At 37.3% G+C, this 24,319-nt stretch overlaps 1 protein-coding gene across 7 annotated transcripts in view; it reads right to left on the bottom strand.

Annotated features, from left to right (window-relative positions):
• Positions 1-948: 948 nt before the first annotated feature.
• Positions 949-24,319, bottom strand: part of FOCAD (focadhesin) — a 504,358-nt gene continuing 480,987 nt past the window's right edge. For all 7 annotated transcript variants that reach the window (XM_069088078.1, XM_069088080.1, XM_069088077.1 and 4 more), the window contains 9 exons: positions 23,340-23,468; positions 21,173-21,288; positions 14,094-14,354; positions 13,270-13,359; positions 11,855-12,032; positions 9,479-9,576; positions 8,142-8,393; positions 4,110-4,185; positions 949-1,295 (listed from right to left, as the gene is read on the bottom strand). In XM_069088078.1, coding sequence (XP_068944179.1) covers positions 1,222-1,295; positions 4,110-4,185; positions 8,142-8,393; positions 9,479-9,576; positions 11,855-12,032; positions 13,270-13,359; positions 14,094-14,354; positions 21,173-21,288; positions 23,340-23,468 — 1,274 coding nt within the window. In that variant the 3' untranslated portion in view covers positions 949-1,221. The remainder of the gene's footprint in view (positions 1,296-4,109; positions 4,186-8,141; positions 8,394-9,478; positions 9,577-11,854; positions 12,033-13,269; positions 13,360-14,093; positions 14,355-21,172; positions 21,289-23,339; positions 23,469-24,319) is intronic.

Genomic DNA, 24,319 nt, shown 5'->3' with positions numbered 1-24,319 from the left:
TACAAATTTTGAGATCTCTGATTTGAAAGCTTTTTGGAACAAAATAAAGTGCCTTAAAGGAACTCCCTTATTCATACCTATAAGTGTGTTCAATAGTATTATAGTTAATTAAATCTTAAAATGCTATATAAAACAATGATTATTGTTGTTATTACCAACACCAATAACAGGCCTTTTTCAAATTATCCCACATTATTCTTACCTCTTCCATCCATGTATGAATAGATTTGCATATACATAGGTATATATTTTAGGCTAAAAATAGAACACTGGCTAATACAGCTAGTAAACTTTTTCTCTATATAAGGTGAATACAGACTTTAATTAGGAAGGCACCTTTGATATCATGCAGTCCAAACCCCTTTTTAAATAGATAATGAAACTAAGGACCAACTGAAGAGTCCAGGTTGCCCAGGTCATGCAACTAAGAACAAAACTTATTATCAAAATGGCAATAGGACCTAGGATCTCAGTTTCCCAATTCCTAATCCAATGCTCCTTCTATAATACCATGCTGAGCCCAGGTCCCTGTTATGAAACTGTGAGAATTTAAAAAATATTTTTCAATGACCACTGGTGATTCTAATCAAGGTATATAACTCCTTACTTAAATGATTAACTTTTATAAGAGAAGCGTAAACTGAGCCACTCGATAAATTTATCAAATGTCCTTTCCCAGTTAAGCCAGTTCACTGTGTTACTTACCTGCATATTAATTCAGATAAAAGAGTATTTTAATCAATAAGAGTAAGACAACTTGTCTAAATTAATTGAATCCATTATTATATATATCATATTATATTATATTTATTATATATAGTATATAGGAAATGTGGGTAAGGGATGACATTGCCATCTACCTTTTAACCTGGCTTTTTACCATAGTGTTAAAGTGAAAAACTTCATATTTTTCCAATAAATATGATTACATACAATAAATCCACAAGATTGTTTTTACTTGAATCTTAAGTGTTATATTTTAAGACTTTGTAAAACAAAGACTCTACAGCTTGAAATCTGTGTAAGTTGAGGGAAATATAATCTAGGGTTCCAGTCCAAATTTGGTCTGTTAATCAAACCAGTCCATGGTGATTCTGTGTCTTCCAAATATCCGGGCAGCAATATGTCATTCTGCTCTCTGCTGTATGCCTGGAATGGACAAACACTAAACTTGAGACTCCTCCTGTTTCCAGCTGAGAATGCTGACTTCTGGCAGAATGGTTACCAACCATATGCCCTGGACCACATTACTTTCTTCTTAAATTCAGGGAAAAATCTCAAGGCCAGAATTGTAGCTAGGGAAACAAAAAACACAGAGTACATTATTGTATTTTGTGGATCTCTATAAGTCAGTTTCTGTGTATGTCACGGACAGGAATAGAACCTGTCCTTTCATCCTGCTGTCAGTTTTCTTCAGTTCCTGTTTCAATCCCTGCTTAGTCCCAGTTGTAGATGTAGAATCAGAGAAAGGAAATACCCCAAGGGCAGAAAAAAATTAAACTGCATGGAAAGCAACATCTTTAACTCTACAGAATCAGGAAGAAACAAAGTTGTAGGATCAATGATTTAGAACTGGAAGGTTACCTTCAAACCCAAGTCCCTCATTTTACAGGTGAGGAGACTGAGACTCAGAGAGGTTAACTGACCTGCCCTCACTAAGCTAATAAGTATCTTAGACAAGATTTGAATTCAGGTCTTCTCAATTACAAGCTCAGAGTTCTATCCACTGTGACATGTAAAACACAGGAGGAAATTGAGCCATGTAGCTCCAGACACTTAGACCATATTTTTGACAGTTATCTGAGTGACCGACAAGCTGACATTGCACTTAGCATTTGTATGATAAAAGAAATCTGTGAGAAAGGGGATTATTGTTATTCTAACTTGGTGAGACTTTCACTATTCTGGTGGGTGGGACTTCTGCTTTTGGAACTAAGGGCATGTCTCTGTAAGGTACTAAGGGAAGGACAGAAAGCCATGAACAGTGACATTTCATCCTACTTTCATCATTATTGCTAATGTTCCAATAGCCTCTTAATATACCTTAGTAAAGGTATAATCAGCACCATTATAGATAGAGTGCTGGGCTTCAAGACAGTAACACCTGAGTCCAAATCCAGCCTCTGAAACATAAACTGTGTGACCCTGGGCAAATCACACCTCTTTTTGCTTGAGTTTCCTCAACTGTAAAATGTGGATAATAATAGCACCTACTTCACTGGGATGTTGTGAGGATCAAACGAGATATTTGTAAAACATTTAACACAGTGCCTGGTACATAGTAGGAGCTTAATAAATGCTTACTGACTTCTCTTCCCTTTCCCATTTTCCAAGTGTTCATTCTTGTGAAATCTGGTGCCTTAGTGCCCTGCCCCAGGTCTAATTCACGCTCATCTGACCACTGTTCAAGGCCAATAACTGCCATTAAGCTTTGGCCAAATCTTAATGACCAATAGAGAATCCTATAAAAAATGCTGCATAATGAGATTCCAAAGTAATGATTGAGACACTTTAACCTGAATTAAAATGAAAAGCTATCTTAACTGAGCTGATTAGTGGAGCAGGTTTGATTATATTACATTATTTATTCACATGTCCACTAATACATACCCTTTTGTAACTATTAATACATGATCTCTCAAGAATCAGTTAAAAATTTAGGCAGCCCTGCAAAATACTACTTAACCTACTTATTTTAGCCTAAGACTCCAAGAGTTTTAAGTTCTCTTATAAGTAAATAAGATTTTTCTTATAGCAAAAAATTAAAAAAATTTAAAAATTAAAAATAAGTTCTCTTATAGTAAATAAGATTTTTTAAAATTTCAGTGTGAGGGTTGCCTAGCCCTTTTGAAAGCAAGAATACAGCAGTGGCTGGATTCAACAAGAGATAAATCCAAGTAAATATATACTTCTCCAAACAAGTTTTCCATGTACCTGACATGCACGATCTGTTGGTTGATGTTACTCCCTGAGACAATATCTGTTAGGGGTAAAAGACTGTGGGCCAAGCTTATGACTATTAATTAAAATAAAATAAAACTCTTGAGAAAAATGGAAAGATAAAGTCTAGGTTTCTAAGGACAGAAAAAAGTGAAGAATATTAGCAAGAGTATCACAGAATCTGAGCGTTGGAAAAGCACTTTTAAGTCTTTAATTCAGTGTCTGCTTGAGGGATGAATCTTAGTTTTCTTCCTGAACACTCTAAATGAGGGGAAGAATTCAATTCTGCTTTTGCACAGCTGAAGTCATACTCTGCACTCCATCAAGCAAGCAAAGGGCCATAGAGGGAGATCACTAAGTGAATTTTCTCAAGGTCAGTAATTCTGGGCAGCAAAGGCTTACATATAATGGTGATATTTTACGTCATGGCACTGGCACTGGAAGTAATGCAGATGAACTACTAGTGTGAGAATAGCAACATCTATAAAATGTTCATAGTAAAGGCCCTGCATCTTTGCACATGCACTACTCCAATAGAAGATACAGAGGTTTCTCCAATTAAAAAAACTAACCAATCAACTAACAAGTTGCATCTACTTTAAGCATCTACTATGTGCCAGGTACTGGTACAAAAAGTTGGGGATAAAAAAGCAAAAATCAAAACAGTCTCTGTTTACAACACATACTATTATCTAAGCAGATACTACCTAAGTAGATCCTAAGATTTAGAGCCCTCGGTAGCTCATGTTTCTGGATTACAAAGTCACACTGTGGGATGGCCAAATCTGATAATATGATTAGGTCCCAATAAGTGCAAATGAGTGGCACTGCCCCTAAAGTGGTCACATTATTAAAATATGTAATGAATCATTTCCACTGGGCTGCAACAAATCACTATTTTTTAAACTATAACTTCGAATAGTGAACATCTGAATATATGAGACCACTTCACGGAATTCACTACTCACACTAATCGGTACCTACCTACAGCTGAAAAACTAATATATTTGTATAGTGATTCACAATCTACAAAGTACCTTTTTATACATTTTGCTTTCCCAATGTAAAATCAAGATCTTTCTTAGGGAATACTATAATAAGGTTAGAGTGCATCATGAGTCACGTAACGTTCTTTACCCAGGTGACAGAAAAAGTATGAAAAACAATACCTTTCAAAAGATCTCTGGAACTTGATGAGAGTGCTTCTTGAGGACTTTCCATAATACTGAATAGCCAATCAATGAACTAGGGTAAAATGAAACCCAGTATTAGTGAAGAGATCTCTGCCATCAAGAACCAATTACTTGGGACTGGACAAAAGCCATATTAACAAACACGAGGATACCTGAGCCTCCCTGCATTAGGAACCTGGACAACATACAATGGTGGCACGTGGTCAAAAGGGCTTTAAGTCTCATTCATGACTGTACCAAACTTAAATCTAGTTTCCTGATTCACTAAATTGCACAGTAAACAGTTATAAGCATTTACAACTGGATGTGCAGGAGCGACTAACTTCACAAAACCTAGAAAGACTAAAATGAACTGATGCTGAGTGAGGGGAGCAGAACCAAGAGAATACTGTACACAGTTACAGCCGCACTGAGCAATGACTAACTTGGATACAGTTGGCTCTTCTCAGCAATACAAGGTTCTACGACAACTCCAAAAGGCTCACGATGAAAAATTCTATCCAAATCTAGAAAAAGAATTACAGAGACTGAATGCAGATTGAAGCATACTATTTGCTCTGTTTTTTGTTTTGTTTCTTCTTTCTCGTGGCTCATTCCATAGGTTATAATTCTTTGTCTTGGGGAGGGGGGAGGGAGAGAAAATTCGGAATTCCAAAGCTTGTGGAAGTGAATGTCATAAACTAAAAATTAAAAAAATTAAAATAGTAAAAAAAATTAAAAAGTTATAACTTTAATGTCCAAGTCAATTTATTTAATTCTTTTACTTTGTACCAATTAATTTGTAAATCACCGTGAAGACATATCCCTTATTCGGTTAAGAACTTTCTTCCTAACCACATATGAGAAAAAGTATCTCCTCTTCTCTTTTAATTTTATGATATGACCTTTGATAATTAAGTCAGTTAATATTTAGAGTTTATTATAGCATACCATTTGAGATGTTTGCCTAACCATTTTCTACCAGTCTACTTGCCAGATTTCCCAATGATGTTTGCCAAATGTCTTTACTCTGAGTTAATGTCCTTGGATTACCAAATACTATGCTAACCATGTTTGACTACTTCAGAGTCCTGTTTATCTAATCTATTCCAAACCAACTTTTGTTTTCTTTCTTTCTTTCTTTTCTTCCTTCCTTCCTTTCCTTTCTCTCTCTCTTCCTTCCTTTCTTTCTATGTCTCTCTCCCTTTCATTCTTTCTTTCTTTTAAACTACTGACAAAGAGATCTAAGAATTACTGCTTTGTGGTATAGTTTGAGATCTGATAAAACTAGATTACCTTCATTCTGATGTTTTCCATTTCTTTTAAGATTCTTTGTTCCTCCAAATGAATTTTGTCACAATTAATAGCTGTATAAAGAAACCTTTTTGCAATTTTATATTCCACTAAACATGCAAATAAATTCAAGTAGTTTGTTATTTTTCTTATACAGCACAGCCCAACATTGAGTTAATATTATCTTTCCAATGACTTGTCTGTCTATAAAGAGTGTTTTGTAGTTGTATTCATATAATTCCCACGTTCTCTAAAAGTTTAATAGAATTCACACAATCTGCGCTTGGGTTTCTCTCCCTATGGTGGCTAATTTATGGCTAGATTGGTTTCATTTTCTGAGAGAGACATTTTAATTCTCCATGTTTTGTTCTATTTTCAATCTGAGAATTTTATGTTTTCATAAGAATGTTCATTCACTTCATGCAGTTTTGTTGGACAAAATGATCTCTAGTAATTTCCTTTATAACCTTTTTTATTATTATGAATTCTTTTCATATTTCTCATTTAACTTTGGTTTTCTTCTTTAAAAAAAAAATAAAATCAGCTAAGGCAATGGCTTGTCTATTTTATTATTTTTCCCCAAAAGCAGCCTTTATATTTAGTAATTCAATAATTTTTTCGTTTTTGATTTTATCTTTTTGACTTCTAGAATTTCTATTTTTGTGTTTGGATTTTTGTTTGTCTGCCACTCTTCTTGTTATTTTAATTTTACCGTCCAATTATTGACTCTGACACCTGTGAACAATTAATTTTGTTCCAATTATTTAAATCAGACTTTATTTCCATAAAATGTGTTTGTAATTATTTTCATGTAGTTCCTTGGTTGGTCATGGCAGGCGTACTCCTAGGTATTTGGACTATTGTTTTTGACAGTAGGTATATTACATATTCTAATTTTTTCAGTCTTTTGTTTTTGTTCAAATATTTCTTGTTGTCTCATGGAATCACTGTGTTGGCTTGCTACATTCTATTTTTTCATAGAACCTACTACTTGAGGAAGGTTTTCTACTTTTTGTTCTAGTGTCCTTCCAATTTTTTCCTTAAGAGTTCTAATTATGTTTTTTAATCTCTTGCTTCATTTTTTCCATGTATTCTGGGAATCTTTGGGGCCAAGTTATTCTTCTTCTGATGCTACTTGTACTTCCGGTAGAGATCTCTTTTCTTCTGGGTTTATGTCTTGGGTTTCTCTTAATCCATGGTATTTCATTATTATATTAGGTGGTCTTTCACTATTTACTTATGTTTCTATCTTCCGTTTCTGTGGCTCTGTCTCCCCTCTTGCCCTTGTATGAGGTGCCTAGGTCCCAATTTTATCTTTTTGGCAACTTAGATGCCACTGCCAATGTCCTGTCCCAGTTCCGAATGGTATGGAGGGGTCCTGGTTCTCCTTGGCCCTCTCTTCTGCAGCTCTCATGCAGGTTAAGGACTTGGGCATGGAGAAAGGTCTTGCCCCCAGCCTAAGTCCCTGGTTTCTGCCTGTCTCTCACTGGATCCTTCATTTCCCACCAAGTTGTATTATACTGGAACTCCTATTACTTCTCCATCACACTCCAGGAAGCTGGAAAATCTCATCTTGTGCGATTTAATCACCCTGGTCCTTATGCTTCATTACTCTCTGCCCCTTTGACTAGAAAGCAGAGCCATAAGTGCCAAAGCCTCCTCTTAAGGTGGGAGCTCAGAACACACATCTCTTCATTTCCCTTGCTGCAGGACTCCTGGGACTTTTGACTTCCCCACCATCTCTGCCCCCTGCACCTCCTACCCTCCAAACTCCTTTTGTGTGTTGTCTTTCCATGTAAGACTGTAGGTTCCTTGAGGGCAGAGACTATCTTTTATATGTATCCCTAGACCTTAGGCAGGATAGTGCCTGGCAAACAGTAGGCATTTAATAAATACTGACTGTTGGTTTGCCCCTATCTCTGTAACTTTCTCCTTGTGAATCACCATGCAGGGCTTTGTATCCTGCTGTGGCCCTGACTAGAAACTGGAAACAAAGCTGGTTTTTCAGCCCTTGTAGATTCCACTAGCAAAATCAGTAGATGGTAAGCTGTGTATCCCCGGTACTCCTACATTAGGCATATTAAGAAATGCTTGCTGACTCACCTGGGAACTGTCCCATTCCTGTCCCCCTTGGGCACATTGGGAGCTGGGAGCGGGGAGCTGGCTCAAGACCACAGGTGAGCTCTCACAGGGGTTTAGGCTCCCACCACACCCCTACCCAGACTGCCGGCGAGCCTGTCCTCTTGTACAGTCCTGACAGATGAAGCAGCTTTACTGCAGTTACGTTTTGGTTTTAGTTGTTACCAGTTCATCTGTTGTTCTCTGCTGCAGAATTTCTTAGGAGAGTTAGCCTTGGCTGTGACACTTCACATCACCATCTCTGCTAGGTTTTTCTGGATATCATTTTATTTCTACTCAAGGTTTCAAGATTGTGTGTGTATATGTGTGTGTGAGAGGGAGAGAGAGAGAGCATGAGTGCTCATGTGTGCATATGCCTTTAATACCACACAAGATAGATCCTGCCTTTTTTTTTTCCAGAAATATGTTTTCTATTATCCCATTTACCCTAGATCACAGAGGCTCTACATTTTCCTGGCAATGGGGGAAGGTTGAATAGTATAGCCTCTGCTTTGATCCAAGTTTCATTTAGGCCACCACAGCACTAGTCCCCAGCAGTGACTGCTGAGGAGAAAAAAAGGCTGCCAGTCTTGACGTGGAGATGACTTGCAGCTTTACCTTTTGTGTTTGCTCCTTCCATGGTTCTTTGCTTAGCAGAAGCGGCATGCTGCTGGGAAGGAGGGTGAGAGTCTCCTGCAAGGTGACCCTGTTGACTGGACTCTGGCCAAGATAACCAGGAGAGAACCCAGCTACTCCCCCTTCCTGGTGCCATGGCAACCAGCTGGCACTTAGTCCAAGCAGGAGAGGGGCATCATGGTTAGCCCATACAACCACAGAAGCTGCAAAGAGCAGCAAGAGGAAGTTGATAGCCTAAAGAGGAAACATGCACAAACTAGGTCAAGTGTTTTAGCAACTCAAAGATAGAGGTACACATACATACCCACCCAGACTGTCCAGCTCAACATTTCCCTTCACTATCCACAAAAGAAATTTCTAAGGCTAAGGGAAGACAAGTTCTGTTATAAAGACAGTTTAGGGGTTCACTTCCTTTTCTCATTAAAAAAAAAAACACTTGGGCATCCCAGTGAAACATTGCTTAATTAGAAGTTACAAAAAAACCTAACAATACATTTAAAGAGACGTTTTGGAAAAAGTTTACACTGACTACAAGGCAAAGTGAGAAATGAATTGCATTTTTTTTAATCCAGAGTAGAGTTACTTTGATTTTTTAAAAAATGAAAATAAGTCATATCTGGGGGAAAAAATAAGCCCTTTTCGATATCTAGAAAACACCTAATATAACTTGTGAAAACTTAGAACACAGAGGACTCCACAGGAAATCCGGGCATTGGCTCAAAAGAATATCCTAAGGCACGTGGTCTTTACCCACTTAGCAAATATGATGCCAAAGGACTCTACCAAGAGTGAAACAAACTAATAAAATCACACAAATGAGAGCAGAGTCAGAGGAATTACAAGAAGTGGGAAAGGGCTGCTTGTATGAGTCAGAGGAATTACAAGAAGTGGGAAAGGGCTGCTTGTATTTTATTTGAAGAAGGAGGAACACAGATTCGAATCTTTTTTTTCTATCCACACCAGGAACCCAACAAAGGGTAAATCCCAAATCTGTGGGCACCTATCACCTAAGCCTTTTTCAGGTGCAAAGACTTTAGGCTTGGCCTCTCATTGCTTTTGTTCTTTAAGTGCTGCTGTCCTACCAGAGGCCCAAAAGTCTGTTTCATTTAAAAGATTTTCAAAAGGCAGTTCTGGATAATTTAAATAGCACAGTGAGAACACCCACCTTCTTCTGGCAGCAGTGTGATGGCACTATTGTTTTTCAAAAATAAAAGGCAGGAGGAAAATAAAAGCAACAAGGCATTAAACATTCTCTCTTTGGAGCACAAATACAAGCCCTAAATTTTAAGGAAGCTACAAATTACTTCTATAGATTGTACCTCTTCAAGAGCCACATTCTCAACAGATGTTGACTTGTAAGCAACGTTTCTAATGTAACCCATCAGTTCCAACAGCCACTCCATTCTCTTCAGCACTCCTGAAAAGACAAGGACATTTTCTGACTAGGAATATGGGTAACAGTTTTCCTTTGAAATGCAAAATAGAGCAGTGGTAACCATGGTAACCAAAGGGGAACACCTGGTGAGGACTCCATCAAACAATCCCAAGTTCTCACTGTAATAGTGTTGACCTGTGACAGAACAAAAGATATTTCTTTGACACTGTGAACATCAGGGTTTTGTTATTAATGTTTGAGGAAGATGGTTGGCTTGGCTTCTGTTAACTAATTTATTCTTTAAATCTATTGCTACTAATGCTACACTAGAGTTGAAATTAAGTTTCTGACATTTCTTCCTCAGTGTTAAAAAAAACTCTCAAAGAACTCTTTCACTAGCAGTAAAACTTTGACTCTAGGAGTCAAAACCTCTTCTTTGCTGGGGTTAAAAATGATCAATTCATTCATTTTAGCAAACAAACAAAAACAGCTACTGCCGGGAAAATGAATAGCAAAAACACCAGCATGGAGTCTGTTTTTTTCTTTTTTTTTTTTTATAGTAAAGACGTGCAGACAACAAAGACTTCTCAGCCTCAGACAGATTTTCCAAGAACTCGGTCACTCTAGATCTTTTGATGCTCCTTCACAGTCTTGTGAATGCCTGTAGGCAAAATGGTTGAGTAGATAAGAGGGCTGGAGCATTTAAGGCCTGCCTGTGACACTTGTTTGTTACCCAATGTGATGTTACCCAAGTCATAACGTCCATATGTCTAAGGCAACTTCCCAGGGCTTACACATGGGTAGCATTTGCGTTGGCATAGGGAGTTCCCACACTGGAAATTCACCATAATGAATAAATTACATATTCCTCATATTCCAATGAGAGGGACGTCCACTGTGTTTGACTAATAAATGTCTGTTTTTAGGTGAGAAATTCAGTATTTTATTACAAGTTCATCAGGTAAGCAAAGAAACAGACACTGTTATCAGTCTCATAAAAGGAAAGCTATCAGACTCAATGTCATTCATGAACACCACACGGCTTAGACTAACAAAGTTAAACCCTTCAGATCTTCCAAAGTGCACCGTAATCACATTTGCTGATTTTCGCCCCATACATCCAGTAATATTTGTAACTGAAAAGAAATTGGGACAAGAAAGATATAGAGAACCTCTTTAGTATCATGAGATTTAGTCTCTGACATTCTAGTTCACTTTTATTTGCTTAAACCATTCTTGATGTCAATGCTAAGTCTATAAAGGGGTTCTTCACCTGGCAGCTCTGAAGTTGTTTTTTTAAAAAATATTTTATAATGGTATTTTAATGTATTGTCTTTCTTTGTAACCCTCTGATTTTATTTGATGCATCTAAAAATGTTCACCTGAGAAAGGGTCCATAGGATTCACTGTACTACCCAAGGGATCCAAGACTAAAAAAATGTTAAGATCTCCTGCTCCAGGAGTTATTAAAAAAGTAACATATGGCAGGGAAGGTAGAAGAGCTTTTTGTATTAGGCAAGTACCTTCTACCCATGTGATGATCCATGTGTTATATTTGGCTAAAAAAAGCCTTTGGTCTAAATCTTATGCACATTTAGGCCTTTTAGAAGGTGCATCCCATTTTATGAGTCAATAATATGGCAGTCAGATTCTATGCCAATCACTTCAATAGCAGCCTTTGATAAGACTGCTTGCTTTGTGAATTAAAAAAAAAAGGAAACCCAGTCTCTTGACTAAATTCAGCAATCTGTTTCAAATGAATTAAAAATTGCTTTCCTTTCTATCTGATGGTTTACTAATCTGTCTAATTAGCTTGACTAATGTGTCCTCCCTCCTTGTCTCCAGCTCCTGGCCTACCTGTTTCCTTCAGCACAAATCCTACCTTCAGTGAGAGTCCTTTACCACTCTCAATACTAGTGACTTCCTTGAGATTTTCCTGTATATCACTTACAATTTTCCTGTATATCACTTACATGAGCATAGTAGTCTGGAAGATTACAATGTGAACTCTCTGAAGGTGGGGACTGTTTTTGCCTCTATCCATAGCACTAGCATTTCACATAGTACCTCCTAATAAATGCTAGTTGATTTGACTTAAAGAAGAAAAAGAAATATAATCTGGGACCATCAAAAACTCATGAAATTATCTCATGTATGAGAAATCTGAACCTTGTTTCCAAAGGACTAAATATTTATTTTAGTAAGTTTAAGATAAAGAAACAATATACAAATAAAATTTAAAACAGATGATGGGGGATCCATCACCCACCTACTCCCTTTAAAAACAAATAAACTTACTTTTGCTTCAATGTGCCCTCACCTGTGTTTGTATGGCTTATAATCCGTGCATGATATAAACCATGCAACATCATCCAAGCAACTGTTTCTTTGTCTTCACATCCAACTGTGGCCTCAATCACATCATTCCAGTGTATCAGTGGAAATCGACCTTGAGAGACTAAATATACTTTGACAAAGGCAGCCTTCTTTATGTTGTTCTGAAAATGGCAAATCATTTAGCTACCATTAATTTAATCTATCTCTGTGTTTGCTGTGCCCCCAAGGGCTAGACTAAAAGCAGAGAGGCTGACTCCGAAGTTGGCCACCACTCCAAATGCTAGGACGGTTTATTCCTGGCAGGAGGCTACGCTGCCTGTTTCTGTATTCTATTAAAATTGTCCATTAGAGATGGTAGGTCTTGATGGCAGGCACTATCTTTCTTCATAGATATTATAAATGTGTTCAGAGGTTAATTAGGGAGAACATTTGATAAATACATCCCAGAAATAATGGGCCCTAGTGCTCCCTGTGCATGACAGGACACAGGCTCTGAGAGGGGCACAATAACTCTTTTGGGCCATTTACTCCACGGTAGTGGTCATGTGCTAATAGGACTCTAGGGACCTAAGTAGGTAACATGCCAACCATAGGCCTTTTACTGCTAGGAACTGCTCTAGATACCACACCTCCAACAAGATTACAAGGCTATGAAAGACAAGGGCTGCATCTCCTATTTCATCTGTGTCCTTGCAAAGTGCTCAATGCAACTTCTATGTCCAACAACTGGGAAATGGCAGAATAAACCATGATTTATCAGTGTAATAGATATTATTGCACCATAAGTAATGATGTCCATGAAGAACTTTCACAAACACAAAAGGACTTATACAAAGGGTCACAGAACAAAGACTAGAGACTCAGAATGTACACGCTGACTAAAACTATACAAAAAATAGCAGCAACAAAATCTGAGAACTAAAGTGGAGACCAAAGCAAACAAAATGTTGCTGTTGCTATTTTGTTAAAAGATTATATGGCATGTTTAACATACTATAAGAGCTGAGACTTAATAGGCACATCTATAATTTTCTTTTAATTAGTGGAACTATTTTTGCTTATTAAGTTGATAATAAAATTATTTTTAGAAACAACAAGAACTTAATGCTCATTTTTTAACATAAATGTCTCTAAAATGTTTGTGGCTTCTGAATAACCTGAGGACAATCAGGCTAATGAATTTAGATTCTTATATTCAAACTGGAAACTGAAACAAGCCATTTTGAAATTAGTCACTTAAAGGCTGGAAGCAAGATGGCTTCAGCCAGAAAGAGCCAACACTGCACTGGTTAACCAATTTGAATCTTCAAACCAGCATGAATGAATGAATGAATAAATGAATGAATGAATGAATAAATAAATATATTTTTTTCTGAAGTGAGATTCTTATTTCATTACCTTAGTAATACGAGCAATGCGATCTACCTCTGCATTTGTCATTTCTGAAAGGCATTTTGCTGCACTGATATACAGGTCGACATCACTTCTCTGGCAAACAAGCATATAAAAATGTATTTAGGCACAAGGAGAACAAGTCTATTTCAAATCTTTTAAATAAGAGGAAAAACCACCACTTTTTTGGTATTCCTTTGTACTTACAAACCGATAAGATTTTCTACTTTAATCAAATACAAGAAAATTGATAATTCTGCTTTTTATCTGTATTTAATTTTCCCATTGTACAGTTAGAGAAAAAATAAGTGGGCTCTGATATTTTTCATTCCTTTGTGTATTTCTGATATCTCAAAAATAAAAGGCTTCAGTCATCTGTGGACAATTTTGGGGGCAATTTTTTTTTGGTCATTTTAAAGAAACCAAGATGTAGGTGTGTCTTCAGCCTACCACTACTTTGATAGTATTCTTCCTTCTGAAATTTCTTAAAATATGTAAACTTATGGAAATATTCTTGCCTGAATATTCTCTAGGCAGACTCTCATATGAAGTCTCTTCTATTTATTCTGCAAAGAGACCTTGAGTGAATTCTCTCGCTCAGTACTGGATGATCTATGTCTAGTCTGCACAAAACCATGGTTCTAAATTTTAAACCTCAACAACCCAGATCTTGAAAGAGAAAACACTCCCAGTAAAGAAAAGAATGTAGCCATTTCTCATTAATTCCCACCCACTTTCTTAAAACATTTACCTCCTTGCCCTGCCAAAAAGGCTGTAAAAAAAATCCTAAATATAAATTATAAAGGAATGCAAATATTTTTGCTCCTTACCCGAATCTTGTTTGGCAAGAGATCAAAGATTTTCTCAGTAGCCCAGCAGAGGAAACTCCAGAGGTATTGAGCTGGACTGGGCAGCTTCATAGCCTGGCTAAGTCCCTGTAAGGCACTCTGACATAACTCATGATTCTGGACAGCGGGAGTAGCTTCAAAAAGCTGCACCATAAAGACTTCAGTGAAAACCTGAAGCTGGTCCTCAGAAACATGTTTCATCCACAGTGGCAGAGACACCAAAAGGTACTTCTTGGTTTTCAGCTGGAAGCAAAACAGGGCACTTGATGTAAACAGTAGAGACCAGCGTTGAAGGCCTATACTACACAGACCCTACATTCTGTCAGCTAATAGATGCAATGAACAGTTACAGACATTTATGGCTCTTCTTGGTCTAGCAACACAAATGTCTCCAAGTCTCATTAACATTTGGATTTAGTTTTCCCCACAGTTTCACAAATCAATGGAGTCACTGATATAGGTAATAATAGTTGTTTCCTCTACTGTGTGTGTGTGTGTGTGTGTGTGTGTGTGTGTGTGTGTGTGTGTGTGTGAAGTTTTGGCCATGAGTCACTCAGCTTTAAACATATGCTCTTTTTGGTCAGTGGAATAAAAGTGTTATAGCCAGACATGGTTGAGTACACATATAACCCTGCTGCTGGCGAAGACTGAGGCTGGTGGATAGTTTGAGTTCAGAAATTCTGAGCTGCTGTAGGGTTAAAGTCTGTGAGGTGTCCATATTGGTATGGGTGGGTGAGCACATAGGAACAGACTGCCACCAGGCTGCCTTAGGAAGGGAGAACAAGATCAGAATGGAAAAAAAGGAGCAAGTTAAAGTGTCTGTGCTGATTAGTGCTGGAATTGAACGCTGAATTTCTAGCCTAGGAAAGCCCAGGAGACCATCTCCAAAAGGAGGGGAAAAAAACAAACAGAAATGGGAAAAGAAATAAAATATTGTTTCTCAAAGAACACAGGAGCTGATACTCTCTTTAGTTTGGAAAGGCCATACTTTCAGGAAAGAAAATTCCCTGGAAGGGTAAAGGCTATACAACTCAAGTCCCTTGTCATCATGGTTATCATCAATGTTTATATAGCACTAAGTACATTACATGCCAGGCACTGTGCTGCTAAGTGTTTCACAATTATTATCTCATTTGATTCTCACAACAACCCTGGGAAGTAGATGCTATTATTGTTCACATTTTACACAGGAGGAAACTGAGGTAAAGGAGTTAAGTGATTTGCCTAGGGTCACAAAGCATGTAGATATCTGAAGTTGGATGTGAACTCTGGTTTTCCTGAGTCTAAGAACAGCACTCCATCTACCGGGGCACCTAGATACCGCAAAACATTCTACCACAGTTTGCTGCCTCTCTATATCAAGGCTACTACAAATGCTAGTGTTAGCTCTTTAAACTGAAACACACAGGTTTTAAAAAATGGATTATGACCTAGAAATCTATTATTTCTATTAAAGAATAATAAGGTATCTTGTCAGTTGAGGAACAGCTGTCCTTTCCAACAATTCTGAATGAATCAGTTGACTCGAGGTTTTTTTGTGGTAGATTTTGTTTGAAATAAAAATATGATAGCCTACTAGAAAAGACTCTTAAGTAAAGTCAGGCAGAGCCCCTCACACTGCCCTACATTTAATTTCTTGCCAAAGAAGACAAATGAAGTTGTCAGCTAACTCTTCTAAGGGAGAGTCTGCCTAGGGTGCAACAACAGTCTTTTAGCTGATCTCCCCGCCTCTATTCTCTCCCTTGACCTCCAGCAAGGAGGTCGTGTGTCCTGTATAGTGATACCAGATTCAAGTTTTCTAGATTACCATTGTTTCATTCTTCTACACAAAAACTCACAGTAGCACAAGTTAAAAGCTGACATTTTGACATTTGAGGCTAGACATGTCTGGAAAACAACGAAGTTTTCAAAATTGCCATACCCATAAGATAAATTTTTGTGTCTCCTGCTCCATTAAAAACTGTTAGAAAGACCTAGAAACATATTTTCAGAATGATTAAGAAACTATTCAGGATAAAGGCTGCTTGCCTTTAGATGCTGCTATCCAGTCATTATTCCCTTAAACCCATTTCTAAAAATTATGGATTAAGATATGTAAAACTTTATACAAAATGATCAGACAGTAGATGATTCTAATTCCTGAATGTGGAGGACAGGTAAAGTTCTTACACTTAGGAAGAGCAAAGTACATTTCTACTAACAAGGAAACACTCACAGTTTCATAAGAAATGGAAGGAATGAAGGCTTTCTTTAGTTATAAGATTCCTTTTTTGACTTCTGGTCAAGAAGTCAGTCAGTCAATAAACATTTAAGCATCTGCTGTTTACCAGGCACTATTTACCAGGGATAAAAAAGAAAGGCGTAAGACATTCCCCACTCTCAAGGGGCTCACAGCCAAACTTAGGAGCTATGTACAAAGAAGAAATATACAGGATAAATTGGAAATAATCAACAGAGAGAAGGCACTAGTATTAAGAAATTGGTAGATACTCTCCTATCCTCCTAGCTAAGCCTTAATATATATCAATAGCCATTAAATCCTGTCAAGATTAGAAACAGAGAGCTTAATAAATCACCTTCTCAAAAGACTCGGCATAGAGAAGAATAGAAGCAAAGGTCTTTAAGAGAAATTGAAATCTGGTTCCTCCTGGCCATGAGAAATTGAGGCCCACAAAGTAACTGAAAGCACAACTATTAAGTAAAAAGTAAGAGTCTGAATTTTCTGAAATCAGATTATTAAATTGTATTTTAACAATCAGAAGGGCAAATAAATGAAATAAAATATAAAATAAAAATAACAGATATATAATTACATGCTATGTATAAAATATATAACATTATATAATAAAATAATGAACAAAATAAAATCATATTTTAGCATGCAAATGAAATAACCTACGTGAATTCCAACTACTCTGAAATTTTGTTAAAAAAAAAATGATCTGCTGAATCTTTTTTTTTTGGAGGGCAATTAGGGTTAAGTGACTTGCCCAAAGTCACACGGCTAATAAGTGTGTCAAGTGTCTGAGGTCAGATTTGAACTCAGGTCCTCTTGACTCCAGGGCCAGTGCTCTATTCACTGCACCACCTAGCCACCCCTCTGCTGAATCTTAATAGCAAAAGAGGCTGGAGAACGCCATTACTATAACTATATTCAATGCAGCTGAGTAATGATAAGAAAATTAGTCACTAAAACACTTTTTCCATTTTTGTCCTTAATTAATTGAGCATCTAGTGTTTGGAAGACATTGTGCCAATTATTAGACCCCTCAAGGATTTTACTTTCTCAGAAAAACTGTGAGACCAATGTATAGCATTTAGAAACATTTCCAATTATTCATAAGGTAGTGAGCTCCCCATCACTAGCAGTGAATCAGCAGGTAGATGTCCAGGTACTGTGCTAAATAATAGGTATGTAAAGAAAGGCAAAAGACATATTCCAAAATTTATAAAGAGTATTGAGGAAGGGCTTTTAAATCAAGGAGGGGGGGTTGGGCTACTTAATGAGATGAGACTGTTCATTGACAGAAACAGTATCAGATGAACCCAGTTTAAAGAGAGCTTGGAAAAAGATAGAATTTAAGTAAACTCAGTACTTTAGGATGAACAATTAAAGGATAAAAAATAGAAAGATAGAAGAGATATGTAATGATTACTATAACAAACTGATTTCAACATCATGGACAACATAATTTGGACTATGACTTTACAGGCCTGGATGTGCATATAGGGGATGAAGAAATATCATGAAAGAGAAGAAAGATGGAAATGGCAACTGAACTTGACCAAGTATATAGAAAAGAGATCTGTGCTAGAGGAGACTGTGAAAACACCAAAGGATCAACTGAAATAGAGCAGCTAGGTGGCCCAGTGAATAGAGCACCAGCCCTGGAGTCAGGAGGACCTGAGTTCAAATCCAGCCTCAGAAACTTAACACTAGCTTTGAGTGACCTTGGGCAAGTCACTTAACCCCAACTGCCCTGCCTTTCCCCCCTCCAAAAAAAAGCAAAGGCTCAAATGAAGATGTGAGGTATAGGAAATAAGGGAACATACCAAAAGTGGGGAAGAAAAATATCTTAGATGTTATAAAAAAAAGACAAGCAAGAAAACATCAATAACTACTTATGATATTCCTGCTCTACCAGCTACCCAAAATTTTTAGGACTATCCATATAGAAATTAAAGGCACTGTTGATGAGGATATTAGTAGGGAAAAATAAAGCTTGAATCACATTTTAACATTTTTCAAATTTACTAAAAAAAAGCAGAAAACATGAAATGTCATTGTGGTTACTGTTCATTGATTATGAAAAAGCATTTGATTCAATAGCAGTAACACTACTTGCTTTAAGTGTTCTTTTCAAACAACATGTCTGCCATCCATCAAAGCTGTTCAAAATTCCTTAAAAAGATCTAATGACAGAAATTCCTTAAGAGATATAATTACAGAAAAGATATGACAGATATTAAAGATATAATGACAGAAATAACACTGTTCAGTGATCTTCAGATGAGGAAGAAAACAGAGACACATGCTTATCTAAGATATGTGCCACTGAATTTAAAAGATTCAGTGTAAAGTCCACTTTGAAGAGGCTTTCTTTGTGGATAGTGAGGTCATCTAGACTGTTCAGTTTACAAATGACTGTGCACTGGTTGCATCAAGGCCTGGGACATTGCAGAACCTCCTATAAGCTAAACACTCTCAGAAGAGTTGGGTCTTACTATCCACACAAAAAAAGTATATATGAGTAGATAAAGAATGTAGCCCATATTATGGCATGCATTTTAAGAGAAAGCCTAAAGAGTTTATCAGTATATATAGACTTGGGACAGAGTACAGGACAGGAAGTGGAGAGTAGATTGGACTGCTTTCAGGAAATTGCAAAGCTCCTTTAATGATCCCCCCCAATCCCCAAAGTTCCCATGGATATTTGTTGCTGTTTTCAAATTTTTTGAAGTCCTGAATTTAAATGTCAAATAAAATAAACATTTCTATATGTGCAAAGTACATCAGGAGAAGAGTGTATACAAAATTAGAAATCTCAGCTACATACAGCTTGCTTTTCTTAATAAGTTTATAATAAATTCAACATTAGCTTGAAAAGCTATACTGCTTATCTCTTTCTTTCTAGCCTTTATACTGTTCTTATCTGTGCATTTTGAAAGAATCTTCAGTTACTCTCTTTTTTTCTCCTTGGAAACCTCTCTTAATTGAGGGGTGAAAAATAAAGAAACAGAAGACCCTTCTAACACATATGCATAGTGTCAAGGAAAACAAATTCCCGTGCTGGTTGTGCTTGAAAATGTAGGTCTTGTTCTGCTCCATTACTTCTTGGAAAGGAGATGAGCAGCATGATTTACCAACGGTCTTCTGGAACTGCTGTTGGTTGTTGCATTGATCAGAGTTCTTAAGTTTAAAAAACAATATTGTTAGTGTATAAACTGTTCTGTTGGTTCTGCTCAGTTCACTCTGCATCAGTTCATACAAGTCTTTCCAGGTTTCTTGGAAACTATTTTGCCACTGCTTACAAAGGCACATGTTTTCAATATGAACAATTTACCAGTACTGTAGGGTAACAAGAAATGGAATACACTAGTCTCTGAAGAATTTAGGATAAATATCACACTACTCAATGGAAAGGTAATGGTAGGCTGCAACATAGGAATAATAAAGAACTTCAAAAAAGAATAGGAGTAAAAGATATCATCAAGGAAATGTATGTTAGGAAGAAAAGATGGGCTGTTCACATGGCAAGGGCAAAGGATGACAAGTGAGCAGGCAGAAAGATTCACTAATACCCTCAAAATGTCAAGGGAAAGTAAAGAAGGTCTCTAGCATATTGGGTGGAACCTGTAAATTTATAAATGACATTTCTTTACAGATGTAAAATTCTCTGATTTGCTGTAGAAAGATAGAATTATGGCCCCAGGATATACATGTTGCATTCAGTCATCCACTGGAAAACCAGGGCCTCCCTGAGAATCTTTCTACTTATTTTCTCACTGCTTCCTTCTACCCACCTATGGATCAACTCTAGAGACAATTCCTCTCCTTCCCCCCATTCCTACTAGTTTTGGAACTATGCTATATAGCTAATTTGTCCTTACTAATGTGTGAATGGGTCTATTTTGAGCAAAGAGAGAGTCAAATCATCCTTAACATCCTATTCAGCCATCTACCAGGAAACTGAAGCCTACTTGGCTATTTTGCCTTCTCCTCTGACTCACAAGACACATAACATCCCCTGCTTTGGTCCCAACCTACTTTCTACCTCATACTCTTGGCTAGTCAAATCAACAAGACCATTATTACTAGAAAGGATGTGACAGTCAAGTATCCAATGGCTTCCCTAACAATCCCTGTGCATCTCTAGATCAATAAGCCCTTTCCTGGCCCCCATTCCCTTCTAGGTGTGAAATTGGCCATTACCACAAAATGAGAGTTCCTGAGGGCATGCCTGCACAGTGCTCAGGGCTGTTTTCATTCATTCATTCATTCATTTCTTTTTAATAATATGTTACTAGTGTTTTACAGAAACAGGAAATAAAGAGAATAAGTTAGTTGTAAAATATGTATAATTCTATGTTTTATAAATAAGGATGTAGAGAAGTGTTTCCTTTGCTGACTAACAGTGCAAATACCCATGAGAATTCATAATGGATTATGGACATATATATGACTGCAGTATACACCCCACAGCAATGAGGCTTGTGGAAAGAACAGGTACTATTCTTGGAGTCAGAAGATTGGCTGTGTCATTCTTGGCAACACACATGCGCATGCACACGTGTGCATACACATTCCCTCTCCCCCTCCCGAAATCACCTGAGTTAGCATCAGTCTCTTCAGCTGTAAAATTAAGATAATAATGTTTTACATTTTGGAGATACAGAGTGAATCAATCAATCATTTTCCATCTGTTATCTAACGTCTGGGAATAGAGGACCCTCTGGTTTGTTTTTTTTTAAAGATATGCCTGTCAAATGCCAACTTTGGAAATTCTTTAGAAAAGGAATTAGGTTCTTTAATAGCACCCAAATTCTTATTTACTACATACACTCAGACTGTGGATTAGTGGTGGTACTACCCACATCCCCAACAGCATAGCTGCATTTTGAGATGATTGTGCTTGGGTCACCATAATTTCAATGGATAACTGCTGAACTTCTTCACCTAAAAGAGAAGAAAAACTCTTAATATAGTATTTTCTCCAATGATTTAAGATATTTCAAGTTACACATATGAGATGATTTTAATTCCCATACACACAAGGAATATAATTTAAAATGAATATTCCAAGAAGTCTTTTGGGTAGGAGAAGAAGCCATTTTAAGCATATTCTCAAATCAATATACAACTGACAGGGTCTCCCTGCCAACTAAAAGGATTTTATGAGGTCAAGAGGCTTGAACCCAAAATTGGCTTAGATGCTTGATAAAGAAATGTTGACCTCAAACCATGAGGAGTTTGACACCTTGATCCTACACCAAAGGGTTCCTTAGCAGGAAGGTTCAGTTGTGCCTGGAATCACTTAAATCTGGCCTCCAGATTTACAAATCAGCACAGCTATTTCCTCATTTCCATTTCTCTGAATTTTGTTTTAAACTAAAGATGTAACAACTCTCATTCAGGATTTGAGGACTCAAATTGAATAATCTAATAACAGACATATTCTAACACTGTCTTCAAAAGATTATTGAGTAATTTAGGGGCTATTAACCTAGGGTCTGTGAAACTTTTTTTAAACTGGTAACCATATTTCAAAATAATTTTTTTTAATAATCCTGTGTATTTTATTTTATGGATTTTTTAAAATGTTGAGAAAGGGGTAGAGAAAGGGGTAATAGACTTCACTAGATTGCCAAAGAGGTCCATTTATGACACAAAAATGGTTAAGAACAGTAAGGTCTAGATTACAGAGGTGTCAAATTTTCTGCCCTTCACAAAACTCCTACCAGAACCAGATTAAAATCTAACTGTGAAATATTTAATAAACTAAATAAAAATACAACGTAGTCAATGTAAATTTGGTTTTCTAAGGCAATATGTAGCCTGTAGGGATCCATTTCTGCTTGAGTTTGACACTACTAGTCTGTTTGTTTCTGTTTTGTTTTTTTGCTTTTTGGAGCAGGGAAGGCAGGGCAATTGGGATTAAGTGACTTGCCCAAGGTCACACAGCTAGTATGTGTTAAGTGTCTGAGGTCACATTTGAACTCAGGTCCTCCTGACTCCAGGGCCGGTGCTCTATTCACTGCACCACCTAGCTACTACCCCCTACTCTATTAGAACATGTAGAGAAGGCCCAGAGAATTGACACTATAAGGTTGCTAGGCATGAGTTTGCCTCCCTCAAAAGCTTTCTGTAGGAACAGAACATTGTTTTTAATGGAATGCTCATAAACCCATATGGTTCAGGTAGAGAACATCTTCCATGGATAATTTACTTTATTTTTGTTTTACTTGGAGGCATGGACCTGGAAAGTCCCTTGAGGCCATCCTTGGGCAAAATTTCTCTCCAGTTCCCAACATTCTGCCTAGCATTCTCAAATTCTCTATCAAAACAGGCTCTCAAGACACAGAAAAGGGTTAAGAGCCCCTGGTTTGGATAGAACAGACTAGGCCTGGGTTTTCATGTCTCCTCTCAATCAGCATGTCTTGGTTCCATTAGGGCAGCAGTTCTCAAACTTTACTCTCTTGAAAACTATTGAGGATTCTCCCTCAAAAAGTTTTTGTTTATGTGGGTTGTATCTATCAATGTTGACTACATTAGAAAATTAAAATGTTGGGGGCAGCTAGTGGCACAGTGAATAGAGTACTGGCCCTGGAGTCAGGAGGACCTGACTTCAAATCTGGCCTCAGACACATAACATTTATTAGCCATGTGACATTGGACAAGTCGCTTAACCCCAATTGCCCTGCCCTCCCCCCTCCAAAAAGAAATTAAAATGTGTTAGTGTTATTATAATCTCATAGACCTCCAAAAGTGGAATCACTAGGGGTGCTTAGACTACACTTTGAGGATCAATATATTACATTACTTCTGTACATTAGTGAAATTCCTTAAATAATAATAACAATCATGTTAGCACTATTCTGGAATGGAAAGGAATGAGTTTGATACCTCTAAAAAACCACCAATGACCCTCAAAGCAGCCTAGCACACATTTCACTAGTTAGGTCATACTGGATGCAATGTAGACTATGGTACTCTGAACACATATTTACCAAAGTTCAGTCTCATAAGAGGGGATAGAAGGGAAGCCCAATTCACAGGAGGGTATTGGTGATTTTCTCCAACAGTTGCTATGGGTTTCATCGCTACTTTCACAAGGGAAGGAGGAACAGACTCGGGACCTAAAACAGAGAAGAAACAAATGAATCACTACCACAAAAGCACTTCCTCAAAGAAAAGCAACGATGACCAAATAGATCTATGAGAAAATAGTAGTAGAAGAGAATACCTCTTCTGTAAGTTTCTTTATTGTGCTGAGCAATACTTGCCTTCACTCCCAACCCTAACTCTTATGACAATTTGGAACAGAGAAATAATATCCAAAGTAAAGAAGGTGGTGAGTGACAGGCAGCTGCAGCAGTACCAGACAAAATGCATATTCCTGACATTCTCCTGATACACAGTCCTCTAAATAGACAGAAGTTAAGTGACTAGTCCATGGCCACACTGCTAGTAAGTTTTTGAGGCAAGAGTTCAACTCAGGTCTTCCTCACACCAAGTATAGTGCTATATATACTGTGCCATTTAACTACTCAACTCTCCAAAAGTTTAGGTTTTGTTTATTTACCTAAGGGCACAATATAGTACAGGTCAGTACAGTCTAGACTGCACATTTTTGTATCTGGGTACATATCACTACATACTTTTCTCTGAAAAGTTCTATGTTTCAGGTCCTATAGCAACTTTAGTTAAGGTAGAACTGGTCAGAAGTGGGACTTCCTGTTTCTCCTCCTTCCTCATCAACGTATATCTAATTTCACCCCTATAAAAGAAATGGCCTGGGTGAATAAGTTATTGTTGCCTGTAAAATTTCAAGGCAAAAGCACAGCTGCCAATCAAACTATGCACCTGAAATAAATGAAATTTATCACCCCTCCATTTTAAGTGGGAACTCTGGAGATTTTAGGAATGTTATCATGGAACTAGCCACTGAACAACCCTGAAAGGGATGGCATTTGGACCCAAAATATTA

The sequence above is a fragment of the Petaurus breviceps genome, unplaced genomic scaffold (genome assembly GCF_028583685.1).
Source record: "Petaurus breviceps papuanus isolate PSGF00001 unplaced genomic scaffold, PetGlider_PUasm1.0 184, whole genome shotgun sequence".
Lineage (NCBI taxonomy): Eukaryota > Metazoa > Chordata > Mammalia > Diprotodontia > Petauridae > Petaurus > Petaurus breviceps.
The sequence above is the reverse complement of the archived record's forward strand: the minus strand, read 5'-3'. Positions and strand labels throughout refer to the sequence as shown.